We start from the raw sequence: 22,716 nt of genomic DNA, 5'->3' as shown, positions 1-22,716 counted from the left end.
GATTAGTATAGTTGACTGAATGTTCAGAACAATGAAGATTGGAGTCCTATCGGCTCTCGTCTCGAGGCAGACACTGGGCCGCTACCTAAGGTATTCTGAGGCAATACCCAATACAGGTACCAAGTCACAGAGTTGAGACACCCAACTCGGAATACTCGAAACCTATTGGAAACACACCGTGTTAGTCCAATTCGACCAACCTTAGCCATAAAACGGAAGCCAAGAACGTTTACACAACGGGACAATGCATGGCATTCCGTCCGCAAGCGGGAGAACTACCTAATAATGTGCAACCACAGTGGCCCAACCACAGTACTACAACGGAATACTGTTGGTTGAAGGCCAATCTGGATTGAATATATCTTTGTCCAGATCTGAGGAGCAGGACCTCAGACAGATGTCAAGAGAAGGGAGGCTGCGCTACGACGCGCTGTAGCGGACCCGGCGTCGTGGGTTGAAGAGTGGATGCGTGTACGTATGTTGGCGTATACGGACGCCTCTGACTCGGAGGAGAGCCACGAGGGGGGAACTCTTGAGAAACGCGTTCCTAGGAATGGATAAAGAGAATCATCAAGCTTGACACCGTCAAGTTCGACTGCGCGAAATGTCGAATCTGGCACAAAGAGGGGAGAGAGCTGGAACCGAGCCTGTGGCTCGGAACAGGGAACGTTTTAGGAGCGGATGGTCTAAGGTACGGGAGCCTTAGTTGGGCAGGCTATTTCCAGTTAAGGAAACTGGGTTCAAAGCGTTATGCAGGACTTGGGAAAGTCAACTAACAACTCATTTCTCGGCGTTGTTCTGAGGTCTGATTTAAATTGAGTGTTGACGATCAACGGTAATATCAACCATCCCTAACAATATAACAAACAGGCCAAAAAGAGAATGCGGCACGGTATCGGCATCGGCGCGGCACGAAACGGTTCCTGGAACACAAACAAAGGGTCTTTGTCCTCAACTGAGACAGTCAGCAACTCTCAGCTTCTATAAAAAGGATCCAAAACCCAATTGCCTATCACTAACTGGCCTTCAGGGCTTCTGGCTGTTCACGCACTTTTATTACACATCCCACCCCAGGATCCAATCCCGCGTGCTGTGTTGGCGCTTTCCTGCCCATTGGCCAGTGCACAATAGCCAACAGGGACTTAGCTGGCACTTGATCATTCTAGACAATCAAGGACTCACGTTCAGTTATACAAGTTCCTGGTTGATAACCACCTCAGCCAACCATGAAGAAGCGGCGCCAATATTGGAGCTGAGTACATCGCACCCACTAGGTTGATTCTGCCTTCCCTTCCACATGGCCTTCGCATCCAATGGCGACTTCTTCCCCATCCTCACCCAACCTCAACGCCATAAAGTTCCAGCTCTTATATAGAGAACCTCGTGGATCCTATGTAACCTACTATAGTCTATGGCAATGGACGTTATATAGTACGAGGCCATGGATACACCTGGTACCCTTGGTTCTCATCTCATCATTTGTCACCGAATCCCTTCGCTACCGACGCATGAATTGGTCATATCTTATGAGTGATCTCTCTGAAAGGCTAGAGTCAAGATGAGGAAATTTTATGATTCATATGAAGACTTCAGATTTGGGTTTTACTTCCAAAAGGGCATTTGTTAAAGCAAGCACAGCTTCAAGACTCACGCTAGTCGACACTTCGACACATAGAAAGCTTGATGCCGTGTTCTATTCTCCGACTTGGTTCTACACAGCTCAACCAGCTGCCCGAGGAAGCGTATAGTGGTAATAAGTACAGAATTCGTAAGAGCATGTATCCTTGACACCGAATTCTCTGCATGTAAGAAACATACTCGCCAACAGACAGCATCGCCCTCTTGTCATGACTGACCCTGATAGTCTGCACTGGCAGTGACAACGAACCTCAGAGCAACGAACGTTTCGCTATCGGCATGAGACTTTATGTCGAGTCGTGAATCTTCTCGGTATGTTTCACTGCAAACAATTCATTCCATGCCAATCAAGGGTTCTCTTGCCACCTGGATACCGATTGGGCTTTTTGAACCAGCTGGACAGGTTGCCACATATGGTCCACGGCTTGACTACTATTGTCACAAACAGTTCCCAAAACAATTCTCTGTTGTTGTGATGGAATGGAAAACGAGGCAGATCGGCCCGGTGCCCCAACAGCCAGCTTCCAGAGGGTGTGACAACTGACGTATCTGAAGATCTGGTTTGTTGTTAACGCTCGTCCGTTTCCGTATCGTAATTGTGGGGTCAGGAGCTATTCAAACTTCCTAGCACTTCACAGATTCGCTCACTGGCTTTGAGGACACGATTCATGAGGAGACACCGGAATAAACTTGGTGGTTCGCAACTAACAGAGACTCGACTTGACAACCTCCCCTGGTATTTTCATTCGATGGACTAGCTGATATAGAAATACGTCATTTATGCAGTTCCCCGAAACCCGAATACGTGGAGCCGTCCTGATGGTAGATATGCCAAAGCATAGCAACCATCTTCTTTCACTTAGTAGGACTGTCAACAGATCTGCCGCACCTTTTTGCTGAAACAGTCAAGTATACATATCTGCGACTGCGAGGATGGGATGGGATGGGATCTGACTCCGTCAATAGGGGGAAAAGGGAACGATTCCAAGATAGAACAGTTTGATGATATGCTATCCGAAGTCCTTTTTGAATTTAGACTTTGCTCATACAGAACCAAAGACTTCGACACAAAGCTATCAGCGACAAGGTGAATCAAGTTTCAAGCTATTCCCATCAACAATAACTCGGCAACGGCGAGAACCGACAGAAAGGTTACGGTACTTGCAAGTATGCCAGAAGACCCTTCAAAATGCTTTGGGGCTCTTGCCAATGCTCCGAGAGACGTTGTTCTCACCCGTGTCTGGTACTAGGGATCATAAGTCACAATCGGCTTGGCACATTCCTGTGCCCAAAAGCGGGAGCTCTTAACTCGGAAAAAGCACGAGCCGTCCTACGAGTCCTGTCAATGTCCACGGATTGTACCCGCAAAGTGTAGCGCCGCCGTCTGCCAAGTTAGGTAATACAAGTGAGGTCCCAGCGTGCCAGTGTACTGTACGTTCGTGCGCGCCAGACGATGGGGTAGGTTCAGGGACAAAGCATGCATCTGGCGATCTACATGTCAAAGGGATAGATCAATGCCGGATTCGCATCTTCGAGCGAAGCAACTCTCACGTGTTTGATCCCTCGGGCTCAACCTCTCAAAGAGGCCCCAAAGGATATTCAGTGGCCGTTGTCTTGATTCAGTGATGCTCAATCTCTGTTGGTTCGACTTAGGGTCTTAGGAGTTCTGGCCCCTCCGACTGGAATTCCATCCACGTCAACACCATTCCCCAGCTGCTATAATGTGTAGTATGCGCGTTCGGCCACTTCGAGACCCATGTTGTGTCGTCGTGCCAATTCCCTGGGAAATTGAAATGCATAATCCTCGATGACCTCCACATGTTCGTGACATTTGCTCTGTCACGAGACCTAACGATCGCCTCAATGTCTTACCCAAGGCCCTGAATGACGTTGAACCGACCCATGCAGCTGGATCCTCCAAAAACCTATCAACAGTCCTGTTGTGTGGGCTATTTCTAAAAGCAGCCATATCCGAGAAATAGGGTTTTGTCAAATATTAGATATGGAGAAATTGCCCCCTTTCGGCGATCAGGAACGCAGGCGACATTGGCTGATCATGACAAAGGGACCAAATTAAGCTCTGGCCGGACCAGTCCATCCAGCCCACTCATCGCGGACGGCTTCATAGTTTTTCTGAGTGGGCCAGGCCTGGAGTCCAGGGCTTTTTACATGCTTTGCCAAGGAACTGTAGCCATGACGATGCTCACATTTTAGTTGTAGCTGGAGACATTTATCTTGCTAGGATCCCCAACATCCGTCGAGTATGCTTGAAGACTGTTTCAAGTTTTCTCATTTGGTCAAAGAACCGTGAAACGCAGGCTCGTTTGTTGATATAACATTACCGGTGGTCAGCGACCCTGAAGTCGTCACAGTGGCATTCAACCCCCTAGGATCTCATCCCATATCCCCTTCTCCAAGCCCGTCACCTAGCTTGCCCAGCATGACTACAACAATGCTGTACACAACGGGTATCTCAATGGAGGAGCCGACCCATCGATTCTTGCCCACGACAGTGGCTCCTGGGAAACCAAGGCATCGACCAAAGGCCCTTCAGATCCAGCCATTGGACCCCAACGAATTAAGCGCGAAATTGAACGATATCTCAGTTGAGCACGACAGCCAGCCTCGTCGTCCAGTTCATGCAGAGGACGCACTTCAGCCTCTATTATCTGCAACAAGTATGGGCGCCCCTTCTCCCCGGACTATTCAGGCAACGCATGCGTCGCCAGCAATTCCAACCACAGTATCATCAAGAGCCTTCAAGAAGGAGAAGATTGATGATAAGCTCAGTTCACCCTTGTCTGCAAAACCGCCACGCCGTGGTAGCTTTTTTGATGCATTCCGCTTCAGGGGCTCAAACTACACTGATGAGCTGCAGAAGCAGGATGAGGAGGACGATGTTCAGAAGCCTGCTCGTTACAAGCATGTTCCTCAGGTGGCAGCGCAACAATTTGCTCGCACCACAACTGTCGAGCCCCTCACGCAGAAAGCTTCACCCAAAGGGATGAGGCCTGCACCCGGCCCTCACTCTATGAACAATGGCACAATATCGCTGCAAGATTACAACAGGCAGTATAGAAGAGCACAGAGTCTTTGCAGCGGCAGACCAACGAGTGCCAACAACGTTTCGAGAATGGGAGGCACTGAGTTGGACAAAGCATCAGCCCAACGCAAGAGACAAACCGCCCGAAATTCCATGCTCTTGAATGTCAATGGACCTGAGCTATCACGAAGAATGAGCACGGGCAACATGCAGCCCCTGCCTCAAGCCCGGAGAGATTCAATAGGTACGGGTGTTGGAGGCTTCCAAGGGAACGTCCCATCATCTGCGAGGCGTGGATCTGCAAGCTCGTCAGGTTTCTCCGATGCATCATCGCCCTTTGTACGCGAATCTGGCCCAGCAACCCCTTTCAAGCAAGAGTTTGGTATCAACACTTCCCCTAACCGTCGAGGGTCTGAGACTAGTGCAGCCACTTCTGGTTCGCGGAGAGGTAGTTTTGTTAACGTCCCCAATCCTCAGCACGCGGCCGAGATACACCGTGTGGACTGGTCTCAGAGTGATCAACCAGTCAAGGTTCGACGAGATTCGAAGTGGGGAGGTCTCAAGCATCGAAAGACCAGTTTGAGTCAGCAGAAGCCGAATGCTGAGCACCAGGGCCCCAGTTTTACTAAGACGGGCTCACAATCATCTGTTTCTCCGAAATCGCCAAAGGCTGGATTCTTAAAGCGATTCATGCATTAGCGAGGGAAAGAAAGAATGTGAATAACAAGGGTAATTTGACGGGTGAATGATGTATACGAAAGAGCAAAAACAACTCACCAATGATTATTGTAACATAATGACCAAATACTAAACGGAGATGAGGAAAAACTCAATATATGACCTCCGCAATCGAAGAAAGGCATCTTCAGTGTCGTGCGATATAAGTGGAGCCAAGAGAGAAGCTCAACGCTTTTCCTGCGCCATCAAGCGTTCGATGAGTTTTGTATCCTCTTGCGCAATTTGCTGCCGGAGAATATTGTCGACGTCCGTCTTTGCATTCTCGGTATTCATTAGGTGAAGGATAAGCTCTGAATACTCGCGGATAGCGTCGCCCTGCTCACCGTCCGCACGACGAGCCTTGCGCAGCGCCTCTTTCCCGTTCTGAATACCAATGTCATGGTTCCAGGCTTCTTGCTTAGGTGGTAGACCCTTAAGGAGGGAGGCGGGGATGGCAGACTTGGTCTCGGGAGGTGGAAGTGTGGCAGCATCTATTTTGCGAAGCTGGTCAGGAAGACCTGGATATTTGCGAAAGAGAAGGCGAAGTTTCTCTGAGCTTTCGAGAGCCTGAAAGGGATTCGAGGGGTCGGGGCGCTGAGGCAGTGATGTTGCTAGTGACTCGGGGAATGCCGACTGAGGTGCTGCTGGTGCGGGCTCGGGATCAGGAGGGTGATTTTCGCGATGGATCTTGTTACAAGCAACAGAACAGCTTTGATAATGTTTAGTCACCGACTGAAGTACCAATTGAGAGGTAAAGCTTACTATGGAAGGCGACATCTTGGGCATTTGTATTTTGGGGGGTTCACGTCACATACACCACAAAGTGAAGGATTTGGTTTTGTTGTCGCATTACCACCATCTTTCGCCTCAACTTGTATAGTTGGTGTAGTAGTATCTTCTGGGTGCTGGGTTGGTAGAGGTTCTGACATTATGATATCTTGTGAGATCAAGTGTGGGTATGAAGGTACCTAAGGTAAAGGAAGCTACTGTGATGGAACAGAAGTACTGTACGAAGAAAAAAAAAAGTTGACAGAAGTTTCAGTTCAAAGGGGTCTAATGGATCGCCCCGCGTCATTACCCGCTTGACATGGACCCCAGCAATTGCAAAAAAAAGGAAAAATAAAGAAGAGTAAACAAAAAAGAGAAAGACAGAAGATTGGTCCGTGCACTCACATCGGGACTTTAAACTTGCCCTTGCATCATAGGTAGCTCACGCATTACTAATGCTCGGACCTATCACGGCTAAGTGAGTGAGTTTACACAAGCGCAAGACTTGTAGCGGCGAAAAGTTGCAATAGCCATAACCGTCAATGCCGAAACTTGTTTTCCTTTTCAATTTGTTTCTCGACCAAAAGCTGTATTCTTAAGTCTTGGCTCCTTTTAAAGTCGAACCGATAACATCCTCTCTTTGACATATCTACCTTCAAAACCTTCGTCATGGCATCCTCAAGAGCCATGTCACGGACAATGGCCGCTCTCACTCGGCCCATCACAGAGACGTCTTACAGAGCAGTCCCAAGATGGACTCGTTCAATTAGCACAGTCCGATCACAACTCCTCGTCGGTTCCTCTACTTCACGGCCCCTTGCACAGCGACAGCGCAATCTTCCAACTGCCGTACCAAGCCTCGCCGGTGTCGGTAGCGGGATCCGAACCATCTTCATCCAGACGGAGACCACCCCGAACCCAGATGCCCTCAAGTTTCTACCGAATCATCGAGTTGTGCCCGAAGAACTCTCTACGCCCTTTATCGAGTATCTTAACCCCCGAGCAACCATTTCTCCGCCGTATCCCTCGCCACTCGCTGCCAAGCTCATGAATATCGATGGAGTCACTTCGGTTTTCTACGGCGCCGATTTCATCACTGTTACGAAGGCTGCAGATGCCAATTGGGCACACATTCGACCGGAGATCTTTGCCCTCATCACAGAAGCCATCACTGCAGGTGAGAAGATCGTCACTATCTCCGAACGCCGGGATGGCGAGGCCGGCGCCGCTGAGGAGGAGGATAGCCTTGCGTACAACGAAGACGACAGTGAGGTCGTTGGTATGATCAAGGAACTTCTCGAGACGCGAATTCGACCAGCTATCCAGGAAGATGGCGGAGACATAGATTTTCGAGGTTTCGATGACGAGGGGTACGTGCATCTCCGGTTACGAGGTGCTTGTCGTACTTGCGATTCCAGCACTGTCACACTCAAGAATGGAATTGAGGGCATGTTGATGCATTATGTAGGTTCCCCATTATGGCTTACACCGTGCTGTCTTTGGCTAACGTTGCTTCCAGATTGAGGAGGTTAAAGGTGTTAAGCAAGTGATGGATCAAGAGGAGGAAATTGCTTTGCAGGAGTTCGAAAAGTTTGAGGAAAAGCTTAGGCAGCAAAAGGGCCCGGCCGCCTCGGCAGCATAGACCGGCTAAAAGAAGGATTATCCATTCATTTGTATAATATTGTGGCGGGACAATTTGATGATACCCACGGAATCTTTCCCCTCCGCCTGCCAACTCATCAGTGTAAAGTGCTGGCGGAATGATGCTCTAATCGCAATTCGACGTTCACACAAAGACTTCTGTGATAAGAAATGCGCATGTACAGCATCTCGGCCCTGTGGCCTATTTTTGACAGCGGAGGTGCTTTACTCAGTATCGGATCTAGCTGGACTAATCCCAACTGAAAGTAGAGCATAGCCCAGCAAGCTAGGGATAGTCGCATCACGACAATCCCGCTGCTACCGTGCTATACCCATTATTGCAGGAGCTCTGAAGATGGGCAACAGGATTTCCAGAAAAGATCGGATTAGTCGACGTTTCGTTGTTAGAACAAAAAGGGTTGGTGGAAGAAGAGATCAGAGATCAGCCTAAAACCAACGCTTTGGGAACATTGCTGCAAGAGAAATGACACCTTCACCATACCAGCAGTGTTTGGAAGTCGTGCTGCCTGCGTACGCTTTGACGAGCATTGGTTGCTAGGAAACTGGTTTGTTTAGTATACGATCCATATATCACAAGACGACCGCCTTTTATGTATCAGTAGACTTGTCATTGGTAAAACGAACATGAGTGCCGTGTCATGATCTGGGTAGTGAGCATCTGACTTTGACATAGTGTGCGATGTTTCGAAGGGTCTGTAGCGCACCAGGACGTTTCAAAGGGTCAGTCATTGGGGTGCTTGCAGAGTTTAATGTTGCTTTAACGAGTCTTATACGTGGATGTAAATGCAGATGCGGGCGTTGGTCTTGGTGCTCCCTCGCTTTTCTTTGTACGGGCAACGATGCAAGGAGTCATGGACATCAATTGACAGCAGCTGGCTAGGAGGGACTTGTTTGAGAAATTGGCAGCTGACTGTACGAGATTTCAAATGTTCTTATGACTTTGGATTGTCGAAATAGGATCCGCAAATAGTTGTAGGGGACCCCAGCAGATACACCCATCCCCCACAGACAGGGAGAACATACCTGGTCCACCAAGACTTTGGCTCTTCGAGTCTTTGAGCAACACACGCTAGATCGTATGGATCCGAAGATAAAGCGTCACGAAATGCTCAAGTACACCGCAATTGGCCCGGTTGGCGCGATCTGGAAGCTTTCGGACATGGATCCTTTTCGGCGTAACACTGCCTTGTCAAAGAGTAACGTTGGGTCAGATAAACTACGAGAATTGGATATTGAATTTAGACCCGCCGACAGCTCCAACTGCTGGATTAGCCGTACCAGTTAAGAGCCGCCCTGAATACACCAAGGTCTCCTTGGCTCCGCCGGGAGAATGTCACAAGTCGACGTCAACAAAGAGAATCCGCGTTCCGGTTGTGGGTGGAAATGCAGGGCCGGAGAGCCGCCGGCATCTTTATCATGATACAGTAATAGCGAAAGAAGGCCCTGCAGCAATATGCCGGAAGCCCTTAACGATAACCAATGTAGTTATCTCGGTTCTTTGCTCTGGCCTCCAAGTACAATCAAGTACAGCACCTACATGGACCGGATATCTATCCAGAAGAAGCTTGTCAAGCGACCGGCAAAAAGCTGGAGAGTGAATTCAACCGCGAATTGAACTTAGCTGAAGTGAAGCCACTTTGCACTAGAAGCCCGTTGCAGTGGGATGGCGTCTTGGGATTCTCTGATCCTGTTTCTGTGATTGGCGCGGGAGTCAATATGCAGTGGGTGATACAGCCTCCACCGAGGCAAACCCCACAATCCCCTCATAGTGAGCGACGTGCGAGAGCTGTTGGCGCATCCGGATCTCGAGGCCCTGCGTTATTGTTTCAACGTGGGGAATCAGACTTGCCTTGGTACCAGGCAACCAAACATATACCGGGCGATAGCAGAGCGCATGACCCCAAATTTTTCTCCGTAGAAGAAGAGGGTATGATTTAAAAAGACCCTTTGCGCCTCGTTCTGGACGGGTTCGTTACCTCTCCTTGTGCCTTCTTTGACCCCTTCTTGAACTCAAACGTCTTACAACACCGATATAAGACTCCATTCGCAAGAGGTAAAACACATACATCGCCCACCATGAGCCCCTCAGCAGTCGAAGGAAATGGGGTCGCAGATGTCAAGACAACTCTCAAGCCTAACATTGGCGTCTACACCAACCCCAACCATGACCTCTGGGTAACGGCTGCCGAACCCTCTGCTGAAGCCGTCAAGTCCGGTTCCGACTTGAAGCATGGCGAGGTCAGTGTTGCTATCCGCAGCACTGGTATCTGCGGGTAAGTTACTCTCAGGTTCTGACCCCGCCTCACCTAGAGCAACCACTGACCAGGGTATAGCTCCGATGTTCACTTCTGGCATGCTGGTTGCATCGGCCCTATGATCGTTGAGGGCGACCACATCCTAGGTCATGAGTCGGCCGGCGAGGTTATCGCCGTGCACCCTTCTGTCAGCCATCTCAAGGTTGGCGACAGGGTCGCTGTCGAGCCGAATATCCCCTGCGGTACCTGCGAGCCCTGCCTTACTGGCCGATACAATGGTTGCGAGAGCGTCCTGTTCCTGTCAACTCCACCTGTTCCTGGCATGCTGCGCCGATATATCAACCATCCGGCTGTCTGGTGCCACAAGATTGGAAATATGTCGTTTGAGAACGGTGCTCTCCTCGAGCCTCTCAGTGTTGCCCTTGCTGGTATGCAGAGGGCTCAGGTCGCCCTGGGAGACCCCGTCCTGATTTGCGGTGCTGGACCTATCGGACTGATCACCCTTCAATGCTGTGCCGCCGCAGGTGCTTCTCCTATCGTCATCACTGATATTTCAGAGAGCCGATTGGCATTTGCTAAGGAGCTCTGCCCTCGCGTAATCACACACAAGGTCGAGCGAATGTCAGCTGAGGATTCCGCGAAAGCCATTGTTAAGAGCTTCGGAGGTGTTGAGCCCAGTATCGCTCTGGAGTGCACTGGTGTTGAAAGTAGTATCGCCTCTGCCGTCTGGTCAGTAAAGTTTGGCGGCAAGGTCTTCATCATTGGTGTCGGAAAGAACGAAATCAACATCCCCTTCATGCGCGCAAGTGTACGAGAAGTCGATATTCAGCTGCAGTATCGCTACTGCAACACCTGGCCTAGGGCTATCCGTTTGATTGAGAACAACGTGGTTGACCTCTCAAAGCTCGTCACTCACAAGTTCAAGCTTGAGGATGCCATCAAGGCATTTGAGACGTCAGCGGATCCCAAGAGCGGAGCCATCAAGGTCATGATTCAGAGCCTGGATTGAACATGGAGTAATGATCAATATAAATTTGGTGCTCGGCGTATGTTTTTGTTTTCTAGGCGCGGGTCTGTTAGAAGACCGTACAACTAGCCTCTATTTGGGATATAGACTTGAGAATATGAGAATTGGTGAAGAACCTGGCTGTCAACTGGTAATGTGAATATGACTGTGAAGTCAGGTAAAGCAGATGCTGGATACGAACATGCCGAATACGATATTTGTAAGCTCAGGAATTCAAAGATGAGGAAACCAATGTCTTTGATTCTTGTCCTCAAGCAATTCGTTTAGAAAGATAGGGAAGGATAGTAAATAATTCATCGAGGTTCTTGCCAGCCTGGAGGCCATCCAGCGGCAGCGCGGCTAGCAAGTCCGAAAACGGCTTAGTGTATTTGGCTGTCGGCTACAACCACCATCCAGCGAGTTCTTCCGAGCTTTTTTTCTCCCTCAGACGACCTCACTCCAGCTTCGACTCCATCAATTGACCACCCGCAGCCGGTCTTTTTACCCCACGGAGCTCCGATATCGAATCTACGAGGCATCTCGCACTCTTTACTGCCTTAACCGCCGCCATGTCTTCCCTCGCTCGCCCCATGCTCCGCTCGCCCGCTCTCCGCGTCGCCGCCCGACGCTTCGAGAGCACCGCCGCCCAGAAGGCCACCGAGAACGCAAAGCAGGCTGCCTCCAAAGCCACCGAGAATGCTAAGCTGGCTGCCTCAAGGGCCCAGGAAGGTCTGTCGCGTGTCACAACCGCTGCTGGTCCTGCTATTGCTGGTTACGCCAAGGGCGTTGCCAACACTCTGGGCAAGGTTGGCGGACGAACGGGCAAGGTCATCGGCTTCATTGAACGTGCGTGGATCATCGCAAAAGTTCCCAATAGGCGGCCATTGAGTGCTGACATTATACTACAGGACAAGTTCCCTTCGTCGTTTACTACTCCAAGGTCGCCCTCGAGCTTGGCAAGTTCGTCTTCCACAACCAGAAGATGAGCCCTCCGTGAGTTCTCCTACACACGTTCCTTCAGATGGTGGGGCATCGACTAATTTACATCTCGCAGCAACCTGGCCACCTTCCAGAACACATACCAGAGCATTATCAAGTCCATCCAGAACCGTACCATCATCCAGTCTTCTCAGAACGTCATCCAGCAGGTGCGGAATATCGGCCCTTCTCAGCTCGCCGCTGGCGGTGTTGTTGCGGCTGAGGTGCTCGGCTTTTTCACCGTTGGTGAGATCATTGGGCGATTCAAGCTTGTTGGCTACCGTGGTGAGGCCTCTTCGCACCACTAAATGTGTCTCTTGTATGGAGCAGGAGCTGTAAGGATCAATGAGTGCCGGACGATGCGATAACAAATAAAGACGAGTGGACTATAGACATGGATCTCCCCGGCCGAGGACGCCTGAAAAGGGCTGGTTGGAGACCGATTGTTTGCGGGGGGGTTGAAAACTGGGAGACTTGGGAATACCGGTCTCACCGGACCTGTGATGTTTGTCCTCTGAGCACCTTTCTTTTGTAGAACTGTACATCAACCAGCCTCTGGCGGGCTACCCCCGTCGGGGACAGCTTTCAACAATGATATTTAATAACGACATGAGCCTTCATGTGATGAATCAGCTGCTTCTTGCTCCTGGTGGTCTCCCTAGCTCACACAACTTATCATAACAGCTACCCACCTGGCACTGAGTATACCTACCACAGTCTAATGTTACTGACTCACTTCAAGACTCTTAGTGAGTGGTTTGACCTAGTAATATGAGTTATGTCGCCTAACTTGTCTATGCTAAGGATTTTCTGCTATTGCTTCGCCTATGGACTTTCGTTTTCATGTTAAAGAGAGCAAGTTGACTCTTGAATACTGTCCTTAATCAAACCGGCTTCTTAAATTTCTCAACTAAGAGCCATAACTCACCAACTGTTCTACAGTTACCGAGTCCCAGGATTTGAGTGCAAGTCAAGTAATGGGTCAGCATAACTGCAATTGCGCTGGTATAAGACTCCCTAATCGTATGGTTCCCACACCGATCATGCTTTTTTACATCAAAGACGTTGTAGTCAATATGTGCCGTGTTTCCCAAGCAAAAGGAGGCTGCAATTGAAGGGAACCACACAATGATACTTATGTCATTGCCTTACTTAACTCCACAACATACAAACTCAGAACTTTCAAGATAATTAAACGTATTTTATATATGTATGTATGTAGAGTAGGCATCCATCAGAAGACGAATATATGGCATGATACACTTTGGACGTATTCACATTCCAGCCCTGCATGAGATCCGCGGTTTTTGATGAGTGAGCTGTACAAAGCTCCTAAATCGATTTGCCAGATGATACTTGCAAATGTAAACTTCCTCGACCTAAGGAGCAAGCCGATATCTCGCGATACCTAAACAGGCAAACCAGCCCACTGGGGCAAGTCTTGCGAAGGACGTGCTCAATCCGCATCTGCCATATCAACTTCTTTGTCATAGCTTCATGAGCCTCGGACTTGCCGTCCACCTTCTGCTTCTGGAAATAAGTACAGATTTGGGGTATATAAACCCTTTCGCGTGTCTCGATGTCACTTCCTCCACAAAAGTAGCTAATCAGGCGTTTAATGGACGAAAGAATGACTGACCACAGGAGCAGCCGTAGGAGCACAGCCGCGCGCGAAGATCATATATGAATGCATACATAGAACGCAGGGCGGTGCGGTTGAGATATCCGTATGATCCAGACCCTGGATGGTGTTGTAGGCCCGAAACGAGCGAGGCCCGTCCCGAGGCGCGCGGACCTATTATGGAGTCCGAGATTGGCCCTTGGCAGAAACGGCGTTGTTCTTACCCGCGCTTCTGCCACACCAGGCAGCAGAGCCCTTGCCAGTGAAGGCGCGCAGATAATGTCGCCCTTGGCAGATGATTGTGGCCAGGTGATCATTATCTAGCGGTCAGATAATTTGAGAAGATCGACAGCCTTCTTCAAGATGGTGGACTGGTTGATGTGATCAAGACCCCGCTGTTGGTGATACCAACTGAGAATCCTTGCTTGTTGGTGACCTTCGGTACCACGCTGCCATTGAGGGAAAGCGTCTCTTCAGATTCAAGGGACCCCCGGATATGAGAAGCGAGAAGTACTGCAACATGTTGGGAAATCGTGGTACCATTTATGGATCGCCAGGATGCAGTTGCGCGCGAAAGCGCTGGCGCTGGCGCTTGAAACCCTGCCACCTCAGCAGGCCAGCCGATTTGGATTTGAAACCATGTCATTCCCAACATCGAAGGGCAGGGCTTTACCACGCTCTTCAGCCTAATGTGCTTCGAACAATGCGTATCAGTATTGCTAAGGCTGTTTGTGATGTCGCAGTGAATACCGCCCGTAAAAGAGATGATTTTGGCGTTACTGTTGAGGCCCGGGCTTCCTAGCCGTCCAGACATGACTGCGAAAGCGTTAACAAGCGATGAAGTGTGACGGCGGGAGGTGTTGTAGACTCACATATTACAATAAGTGTGATAGCGCAAAACACACGTTTCGCGCTTCGCTCTTTCACATAGCTCACGAACTTCCTCGGCCTTCAATCCGAGTTTCTCGATAAGGGGTTTTAGACTCATGGCCTCCAGACTATGCGACAGTCCAATGTTGAACCATCGGGCGATTTCACGTTCATGTCGATCAGCAGACCAGGGGCAAACATAAGCCTTGATCACCTCCTGCCTCACATCTGTGAAACCTGTGGCTTCGAGCATTTGCCGATGTTCTTGCGGTGTGACTCTGACACTGCGGTTGAATCGATCCATACCATCGAGGAAAAGCTCTGCCCACTTCACGAATGCGGAATCTGCTGGGCGTTCATCATCGTCACATCGGGGTATCCAATCAACCTCAATGTGCTCCAAGAAGCCGATGCCTGGAGTCAAGTGCCTAATCAAGTTTCAGTGTGATGCTCAAATATGTAGTTCCGAACATACTCAAAGACATTGTGGTATACTTGAGGCCACAAATCCGTTTGAATACTGCCAAGTAACATTCGCATATGGATCAAATCACAGTCCGCCAGTAAAGGCCCCCAAGACGGCTCTTCAATATCATACTGCTTTGGCATAAAACCAGGGGGGATCCTATTTATGTTAGCTGTTGGCCGACAAAGAGCGAGTCCAAGCTAACAATGCTGGTTGAATCTGATTCAGGTCTACGGCCATGATCTGGGCATCCGAGAGACATCTTCTTTAGGTCAGCAACGTGGTAATAATCAAGATCAAGAGCACGGGCGTGCATACTCTTCGGCCACGTTGATTGCCCAAATACCTGTTCCCGTACCAATATCCATGATTCTGGGCGAGGGACGTCTGATGGGAGCTAGAAATGGCTTATTGTCTCGTGCCAGAAGAAACACTTTGTGAAATATATCCAAGCGGTTCAACTCTTCCTAGATGTTGGTCAGGTGGCGTATATCACTCTTATCTGCAGACGACTTACTGAATCAATTGGAAACAAGTATTTCCCGGGTTTCCAAGAGCCATAAAAACGACCATGTTGCCAGAATCCATCTTGAAGGTATCGCCCTTCCGACTCGTTCACGCTGCATTGCACATGTAAGATTGGCTGCTCCACAAAGAACTCTACATGAGAGGCAGCATACCTGTTCTGCGGAGGCATTACAACCATCGATGAAAACCGTCGAAGCTGCAATGTCCTAATGAAGCGCAGGGCCTAACAGGGGGGCCACGAGGCAAGACTGCAGCAAGACGTGATTTGCCGCTGGAAGATGACACAGATAATCTGGGCTGCGTTTTCGAATCCAGGATGAGCGACGTTTCCAGTTCCGGTGGAGAATATCGCTGCAAGAGTTAGCAGACGCACGAAAGTGAAGAAGACAAGATCCACCAGGTGAAGTATAAAAAAAAAGTAAAGCGAATATTCGCGGAGGAATGTACATGAGAAGCAATGCGGGTCGGACATCATGAGGACCTAACATTTTCAAGGAAATGCGATATTTGAGTTTTCAGGAGGAGCGCAACATGTTTCGGGCATTTTGGGACTCAATGGGTTGTTTCAACCAAACTTGAGGATCACCCGGGCATAGACCCTAACACGGCCCAAGGAACCCCCAACGGCGGTAAGGCTGGGAGGACGCAACATTGCAGCTGGTTTTATAGCAGCTCCCGCGAATCCACGCAGAAGAAACCCCATCCAATGGTGTTTATGGCCAGATTCGAGTTGACTGGGGATCCTGGGGGAGAAGAAGGCTTAAAAAGACACTGAGAAGGTGGGATGTCTGAGAAGCCTCAGGATGACTAGCATAGGCGGTTTATAGTATGGACTTACCGAATATGATAGAGCTCAGAGGCGGAAGCACGTGTATTAGAAAGACTAGAAAGCCGTCCAAGAAACGCCAAGAATGGTATGGAGTGTCGAATAAGACGTTGAGAAGATAAGTTTGCGCGAATCGCAAATTGACCCGAGGTGAAACGTCGGTGTCAGGACTTGAAGATGTTGTGTTGGGCGCAGGTTGTGTGTATATATATGCAATCGAACAAAAGATCTCTTGGTTGCATTCCAATTTCAGTTTGTGTCTCGAGAATGCGGCCCAGTTGGCTCACGAAAGAAGGAGATGGGAGAGGCTTGGTGGATGAAGAGCTCAACTGAGTTGAGTTTGAAGATTGTAGGAGGGGTTTTTGTTCTCTCGTGATCCTCTTTATGAGACTTGTGGACCGAAAAGTTTGAGTCCAGATGATCACCGAGTAGTTTAATTGAGACAAAAGAGACTTGCAGTTGGAGGTAAACAAATGCAATGGGTATTAAAAGCGTCATGGGCGAGAAAGAAGCTGGAAAAGATGAGGAGGAAGGTTGTTGATACTTATTGTTGCCAGCAAGAGTGTGGAGCTGGAGCGCGGGACATGGATACAGCTAAGGTACCTAACTTACAGCGCAGTCGTCCAACTTAGCTTAAGGCAAGGCAAGGCAGCCCAGACACAGCGTTAGAGGTACAGGTACGGGTACAGGTACAGAGACAGAGACAGGCATGGATCTAATGGGTCCTACCTAGCAGTTTAGGTGGACGTGGGACCTTGGACCTTGGACCTTGGACCTGTGGGTGTGTGTTCCTCTAGGGTTCCCCCCTCTTCATTTTTGCATTACACCCCCTGTTGAGATGACCGCTGTTGCAGCTGTTGGTCGAGTCTTGCTTGTTATTTTTAATGTGATTATTATCATGCGCCTCGAAAAGCGGTCGAAGCCTTGTGTTACCATCCCTGAAGAATCTGTCTGATGGGCTTGAGAACACCTCAGGCAGCCCAGCGCGGCATGAACCAAACTCCAACATCAGATTACTTATCAAATGCCACTGAAGCCCCCCAGCCAGCGGCACTACAGCTTTAACCAGCCCGGGACTAAGATGGGTCTTGGGCTGAAAATAGATCAGGATCGTAAACTTACCATTCATTTTCCGATCTCACCTACTACTACGGATGGGAAATGGTAAAAAAGAATATCCAAAACTTGTGCCAAGGGTACCGCCAAATGGTAGGGCCAAAGTACCGTCCGTATCAACATTAATCACAATGGAACCCACACACAGCTCATTCAGAGGGGCAACCAACTCGATATCGTTGGGCTACCTAGCGGGGCTGATGATGGATGGATTCGTGCGAGAACCACTTGTTGTGTTATTAGTTATGCAAGGAACTTAACCTGCCTTGCCTACCCGTCCATACCTACATACATACATACATACATACATACACTCACTGTCTTTGACAGCCCTGACCTTTGGAAGTTCTGCAGCGTCTGCAGCGAACTCCTTCGCCGTGTATCCAGCCTGACAACATGATAATAACATATGCATCGCGTTTCCTTGGCTGGCCTCCACGACCGGCCTGTGACGTTGGTTTCCATGGTAGAAACGGTCCCCAATGTACGAAATGGTCTCCCGTTGAGGTCTTGTTGTTTTGCAACACCCGATATCACATCCATATTTGGGGTCATCAGTCTTTCCAATCCCGCGGTATGTGATTGAGGTCGCACCAGTGGCCCTTTGGCCATCCTTGGAATAGCAGAGAGAGGAGCGGTAGAGGAGCGCTGGATCTCAACGTGCGAAACACGCAGCCATGATGGCTTTCCCTTCTGCAGGATTGATTGATGCCAATGTCCTTGGTCATAATGTTATGGCTGTCACCGGTTGGCGGCGCCGAAGCCGCAGCCGCCCATTGGCCTCAGACGATGGACGGGTGCTGTTTAGGTTCTTTTTCTTCTCCTGTTCGTGTTGGTTCCGTCCCTCTAACTGCGCCCCGATCAGCCACTGATCGCTGTCACTGTGGAGGATGAGGGGTTCGTCCCGCTGTTGGTTGTGTTTCGGGGTAGATACCAATGCCCTAGCCGACGACGGTCTTGTCTCTAATCACTTTAGCATCGAGCCAACAGGGAACATGGGACTAGATGAGGGGACTTATTGAAGACAAAAAGGTCAGGACTGACTCAGTTGTTATAATCGATCTGATGGTTGCAATCAACTGATGAGTCCAGATTTGATGCCGACTCAATGCATTTCCTATCTCGCGTCAAATGGTTCTCTTGGGATATACGCAATGTTCACAGTTTTCTTATCTCAACATTAGGCCATGTCTTCTTTTCCACAAACATTCCCGGCTTCGTGTTGGCTTTGGAATTGAGACATCCGGCTCATGGTCTACCAACATGTAAGATTATTGGTCCATGACTTTTTTCACGGGCGTTGTCCGGACTGAGATATTATTGGGCAATGCCTCTGATCCAGGATAGGAATTCATTTTAAAATCTGCGTTACTCGGAAGGCCACCTCGACTTAGACACTACGGAGGAGAGATGCTAAAAATCGAGATACCAGGGCTGTCAAGAGCATTGTGATAGTCAGTCTTAGTCGAACTGTAGGCTGTTTGGGAATTGTACCACGCCTGAAAGGATGGAAAGAAGCTCACCATTGTCAAAGGTGGTGTTGGTGCGCCAGTGAGGTGATGCTAGTGGAGGTATATCAATGAAACTTATCGTCAGAGGTACTGTAAAAAAAAATTAAAAAATTAATAATAATAATAATAATAATAAAAGCAAACCTGTCCCAGTTCTCTTCTTGTCAACAACAACCTTGTCAAAGGTCAAACAGGCCAACCCGATGTCGTGGGCGAGTTCCCTAGTGCCCGCCCGCTGCTCCTTACGCCGTCGCATACTGTTGAGTCTCTGATCTCTGCAAAGCTCAAGCCCTGAACCAAGCACTTTAACTTACCTTAGCCACCACTGAAATGCACAAAACTGTCAGGGGGTGTGGATTGCGCTAGGGAGATGCTACGGAAACTAGCCCACAGAACCCCTGCCGTCCAACGCTCGCTTTTGGATCATTGGCGCTGAACTCAGGTGCTGTTTGGCTCCAACGCCCGCCCGCGGTTTTCGTTTCGTCCCGTTTTGGCCTTCTTTCTCCATCATCTTGTTGCTCGCTTCTCACCGATGAGTTGCTTGCTTTGATGAAGCTCCTGATCAGGTATGTAAATGCGTGCCATTTGTTTCCGGGGGGGTACCAATGATCTAGCCTCTTCCCCACCAATCTGATACTCACCATTTGATGTCTCTCACAAATGGATGGGCCATCGCCACGTACGAATTCACGTTTAAGCTTGATGTTAAATCGGATCGCTGTCTCCTTATACATAGACGTATTTCCAGCAAGTCTAAAAACAGCCTCGTTCTCCTCGACATGTTATGCGCTGGGCTGTAGGGTATATATATATCAGGAAAGGTCTGACACTGGTCCATCGTGCTGGACAAGCAGCGCGAAGGGTCAGCACTTCTCCATCCCACCCAGGGAATCGGGTTTGCAACGAGCCAACCTCTCCCCCTGAAAGCCCTGGCCGACCCGGCATTTCGATAACTATATCAGGTCACCGAGCCCTGGTCATGGATGCAGACTTATACGATCATCTCTTCTTGGTAACGTATTCTTGTGAAGCTGACATCAAGATCTCCAAGTCGGCGGAGGGCGGGTCTTGTTACTGTAGCTTGGACTAATCTGAGCATTGGCACGTTTGCATACTCAAGATATAATCCATCTTACACGTCAGTGTCGTTATGCAAGAATAGTATGTGTTTGCCATATTCATACCATGTGATCAATCCAAGTGCGAAGCAGCGACGGCGACATGTACTGTATAGCACTTACATCTGCCATTCACGGCCTCGCCCGAGCAAACCATACCTTTGTTACCTGACATTCGACGCCACATTTCATCGGTTCTGGTACTTGACTAACTCGAGCAGTCTCATGGGCAGTCTGACGTCCAATCCGGGTAGCTCATGACAAGATCACTGATATTCATATTCTGTCCTGCTATGAGATGTTCGGAGAGCGGGTTCTCCAAGGAGTACACATCGGCCAGTGTCCAGTGAGAGAAACCGACAGGGCCTTTGCTTCTTCGGAGCAGACACATCTCGTATGCAATTATTCTGGTCATCTTATCAAACATGGTTCCCTCAATCATCACTACAGGTAGCTTCGGCCAATTGATGAATGTGTTCCCCGAAATCGACTAATGTCTGATCAGGTTTGTTCCCGACTGGTAGATAGCCTGTCAATGTTTCTTCGGATGGCACCAATCAGAGACAATGATGCTTTTCTCGTGATGTACTCCATCATGCAAGGTCCAAAGGAGCAAGATGAGGGTTGTCGAGTTACATACATCTCCCTGAACCTTGCCCACTTCCGCGCTAACCCAGTTCACCAAAGGATTGGGTCCGAGATGCCTTCGATGCAGATCCTAGAGAGCCCGCAACGAAAGCCAGGCCCAGTAATGGATTTCCAAGTCTATACACCGTACTTCTTCATCAATTTAACGCAAGATGGCATGCTAAAACGGGCCTCAGAGCCATGAAACGGCAGTCAGAGATGAAATCTGTGTTCGGTTCTGGTCTCTCCGAGATATGGTCAAGAATCATCATCGTCTTACAATAACCCCGCTGATGGTGAGGAATCCACTCTCAGCTCATCAGCTCACTGATAGACTACATCTTAGCCGAGGCAATTCCAACGGAGAAGAACCCACTCGTTGTTGTCCTATAGTTGGCTACACATCAGTATAGCTCCTGATCAAGCATCACCAAGATGACTACTGCAAAATTTGCACTAATCACTTCAATGGGGGCGACGCATCATGATCTATGGTGCCAGCCCCCAGATATTCATACCACACATGCCATGTCTGCTGGCGCGATTCGCGCGATAATGTTACCGTCCAGCTTTGAACTCAACCTAAAACACCAAATCTATCTGCTGGGACTTGCGACTGGTCGACTTTAGGTACTTTACCCGGTCGAACTCATCAGCACAAATGGGCTATTTCATACCTCCCCAGGCTCCCACTTCTCACCGCTTCAGTAGCCAGAGAGGCCCAGGGAAGTGGACGAACGAGTGGAGATCTCCGAAGGTATCTGTGAATTTGGTTAATAGGCGCTAGACCCTGGTGACGAGGGAGTTTGATACGAGACGTAACTTAACCGACACACCTCCATCGAACCCACAATAGACTAGGCTGTACCATCCTGTCGGATCCCTCTATACGTACAGTACATACACCACAATGCATTGGCCCATGTATCGCCAGTGTAATGGGATGGGAAATGCCAATTGCCAAGCAAGAGAACAATTACAGACTGCAATGTTTATTTTATGTTGTTCTGTTGGGATCATCACTACAAGACATACTAGTCAACCTCATCTTCAGCTGTACAACATCTATGTTGCAGCGCAAACAGAAGACCATGTTGGAGAGGGTGTCCCAATGATCAAGAAAGTGCCAATCTCACAAGATGGAATGACTGGGTGTTTCTGGGGTTGCAGCTCTCAGAGCAGGGTTCAGGAGTGGTTACCTTGCACATGCTTGACCACCGACGATTTAACATCACTGACTTCTGGTCATGGTTGAACAATCAGGTAACAGCGTCAGCAGTTTTGGCAACTCATTACCGGCCAGCAATTGAAGTAAGCGAGCAGCATGATGATGCCGAAATTCGATTGCCATGTTCATTCATGCGAGACAAGTGTAATACAAGAAGCGAGTCTGCCACTCCTGGACCGGGCTGAGACTCTCAACTCCGCTATGACGGTACCACTCATGTACCTAATTTACACCCTGGTAATTGAGGCCCCCAGCAATCCCTGTTATCTATGCCACTTTGGTGTAAAGACCCGACCAGTTCCAGACTGTCGGGACAGATTGTGGGGTCAGTGAAATTGGAGTTGTGAGACTTGTATTCGTACCTAGCAGCCTAGGTATTCCGTACTAACTGTAGGCATTTTTACAACTGTACGTTAGTAGTCAAGCCCAAGCACAATCCATGACGTCCTCAAGCGTTCATCCGTATATGAAGACGTTTTTGGTCAGGAAAATAGGCTCTCAGGGTCCGTACATAGATGGAAATCGCACCACCGATGGCTTTCAGTGTCTCACCAACAGGCACCGTAGTATGCCTCTACACTCAACGGTCTACAGCATGTCGCGAGAACACCCCCAAGTACACAGAACAACGAGCCCCTGCTTGTGAGCCTATATCATAATACTGTTGAGCTAAGACTTACCTGCACAGACCAGACGATCCTTCGTTTAACACCGACGCAAGAAGACGCCTACGAGACG

General features: G+C 49.2%; 6 protein-coding genes across 6 annotated transcripts; 4 read left to right on the top strand and 2 right to left on the bottom strand.

Moving 5' to 3' along the window:
* Positions 1 to 4,078: 4,078 nt before the first annotated feature.
* BKA55DRAFT_682595 (uncharacterized protein) lies at positions 4,079 to 5,380 on the top strand (the record flags this gene model as incomplete). Its single annotated transcript, XM_046198377.1, has 1 exon — positions 4,079 to 5,380. One exon carries the CDS (start codon positions 4,079 to 4,081, stop codon positions 5,378 to 5,380), a length of 1,302 nt encoding a protein of 433 aa, XP_046056273.1.
* Positions 5,381 to 5,509: 129 nt separating this feature from the next.
* BKA55DRAFT_548779 (uncharacterized protein) lies at positions 5,510 to 6,533 on the bottom strand. Its single transcript, XM_046191148.1, has 2 exons — positions 6,161 to 6,533; positions 5,510 to 6,107 (listed from the first exon to the last, which is right to left on the bottom strand). The coding sequence occupies exons 1-2, from the start codon at positions 6,325 to 6,327 to the stop codon at positions 5,585 to 5,587; spliced, it is 690 nt and encodes a 229-aa protein (XP_046056272.1). The 5' UTR covers positions 6,328 to 6,533; the 3' UTR covers positions 5,510 to 5,584.
* Positions 6,534 to 6,865: 332 nt separating this feature from the next.
* On the top strand, positions 6,866 to 7,808 carry BKA55DRAFT_495898 (scaffold protein Nfu/NifU N terminal-domain-containing protein; the record flags this gene model as incomplete). Its single annotated transcript, XM_046186319.1, has 2 exons — positions 6,866 to 7,630; positions 7,686 to 7,808. The coding sequence occupies 2 exons, from the start codon at positions 6,866 to 6,868 to the stop codon at positions 7,806 to 7,808; spliced, it is 888 nt and encodes a 295-aa protein (XP_046056271.1).
* A 2,096-nt stretch (positions 7,809 to 9,904) lies between these two features.
* Positions 9,905 to 11,092, top strand: BKA55DRAFT_496487 (chaperonin 10-like protein; the record flags this gene model as incomplete). The annotated part of the gene is made up of 2 exons (XM_046186373.1): positions 9,905 to 10,101; positions 10,162 to 11,092. The coding sequence occupies 2 exons, from the start codon at positions 9,905 to 9,907 to the stop codon at positions 11,090 to 11,092; spliced, it is 1,128 nt and encodes a 375-aa protein (XP_046056270.1).
* A 566-nt stretch (positions 11,093 to 11,658) lies between these two features.
* Positions 11,659 to 12,375, top strand: BKA55DRAFT_682591 (mitochondrial ATP synthase g subunit-domain-containing protein; the record flags this gene model as incomplete). Its single annotated transcript, XM_046198376.1, has 3 exons — positions 11,659 to 11,935; positions 11,998 to 12,082; positions 12,144 to 12,375. The coding sequence occupies 3 exons, from the start codon at positions 11,659 to 11,661 to the stop codon at positions 12,373 to 12,375; spliced, it is 594 nt and encodes a 197-aa protein (XP_046056269.1).
* A 2,089-nt stretch (positions 12,376 to 14,464) lies between these two features.
* On the bottom strand, positions 14,465 to 15,730 carry BKA55DRAFT_588198 (methyl transferase; the record flags this gene model as incomplete). The annotated part of the gene is made up of 7 exons (XM_046194761.1): positions 14,465 to 14,504; positions 14,561 to 14,986; positions 15,034 to 15,183; positions 15,230 to 15,286; positions 15,343 to 15,491; positions 15,542 to 15,644; positions 15,705 to 15,730. The coding sequence occupies 7 exons, from the start codon at positions 15,728 to 15,730 to the stop codon at positions 14,465 to 14,467; spliced, it is 951 nt and encodes a 316-aa protein (XP_046056268.1).
* Between the last annotated feature and the right edge of the window lie 6,986 nt (positions 15,731 to 22,716).

The sequence above is a fragment of the Fusarium redolens genome (genome assembly GCF_020744475.1).
Source record: "Fusarium redolens strain MPI-CAGE-AT-0023 chromosome Unknown BKA55scaffold_1, whole genome shotgun sequence".
Lineage (NCBI taxonomy): Eukaryota > Fungi > Ascomycota > Sordariomycetes > Hypocreales > Nectriaceae > Fusarium > Fusarium redolens.
This window is presented reverse-complemented; position numbering and strand designations above follow the sequence as displayed.

What these genes read in the sequence shown, in the direction of transcription:
- BKA55DRAFT_548779 (XM_046191148.1), bottom strand. Translation starts at nt 6,327, where the DNA reads ATGTCAGAACCTCTACCAACCCAGCACCCAGAAGATACTACTACACCA. An exon ending in CCAAGATGTCGCCTTCCATA is followed by an intron (nt 6,108 to 6,160) that starts GTAAGCTTTACC and finishes ACATTATCAAAG; the next exon opens with CTGTTCTGTTGCTTGTAACA.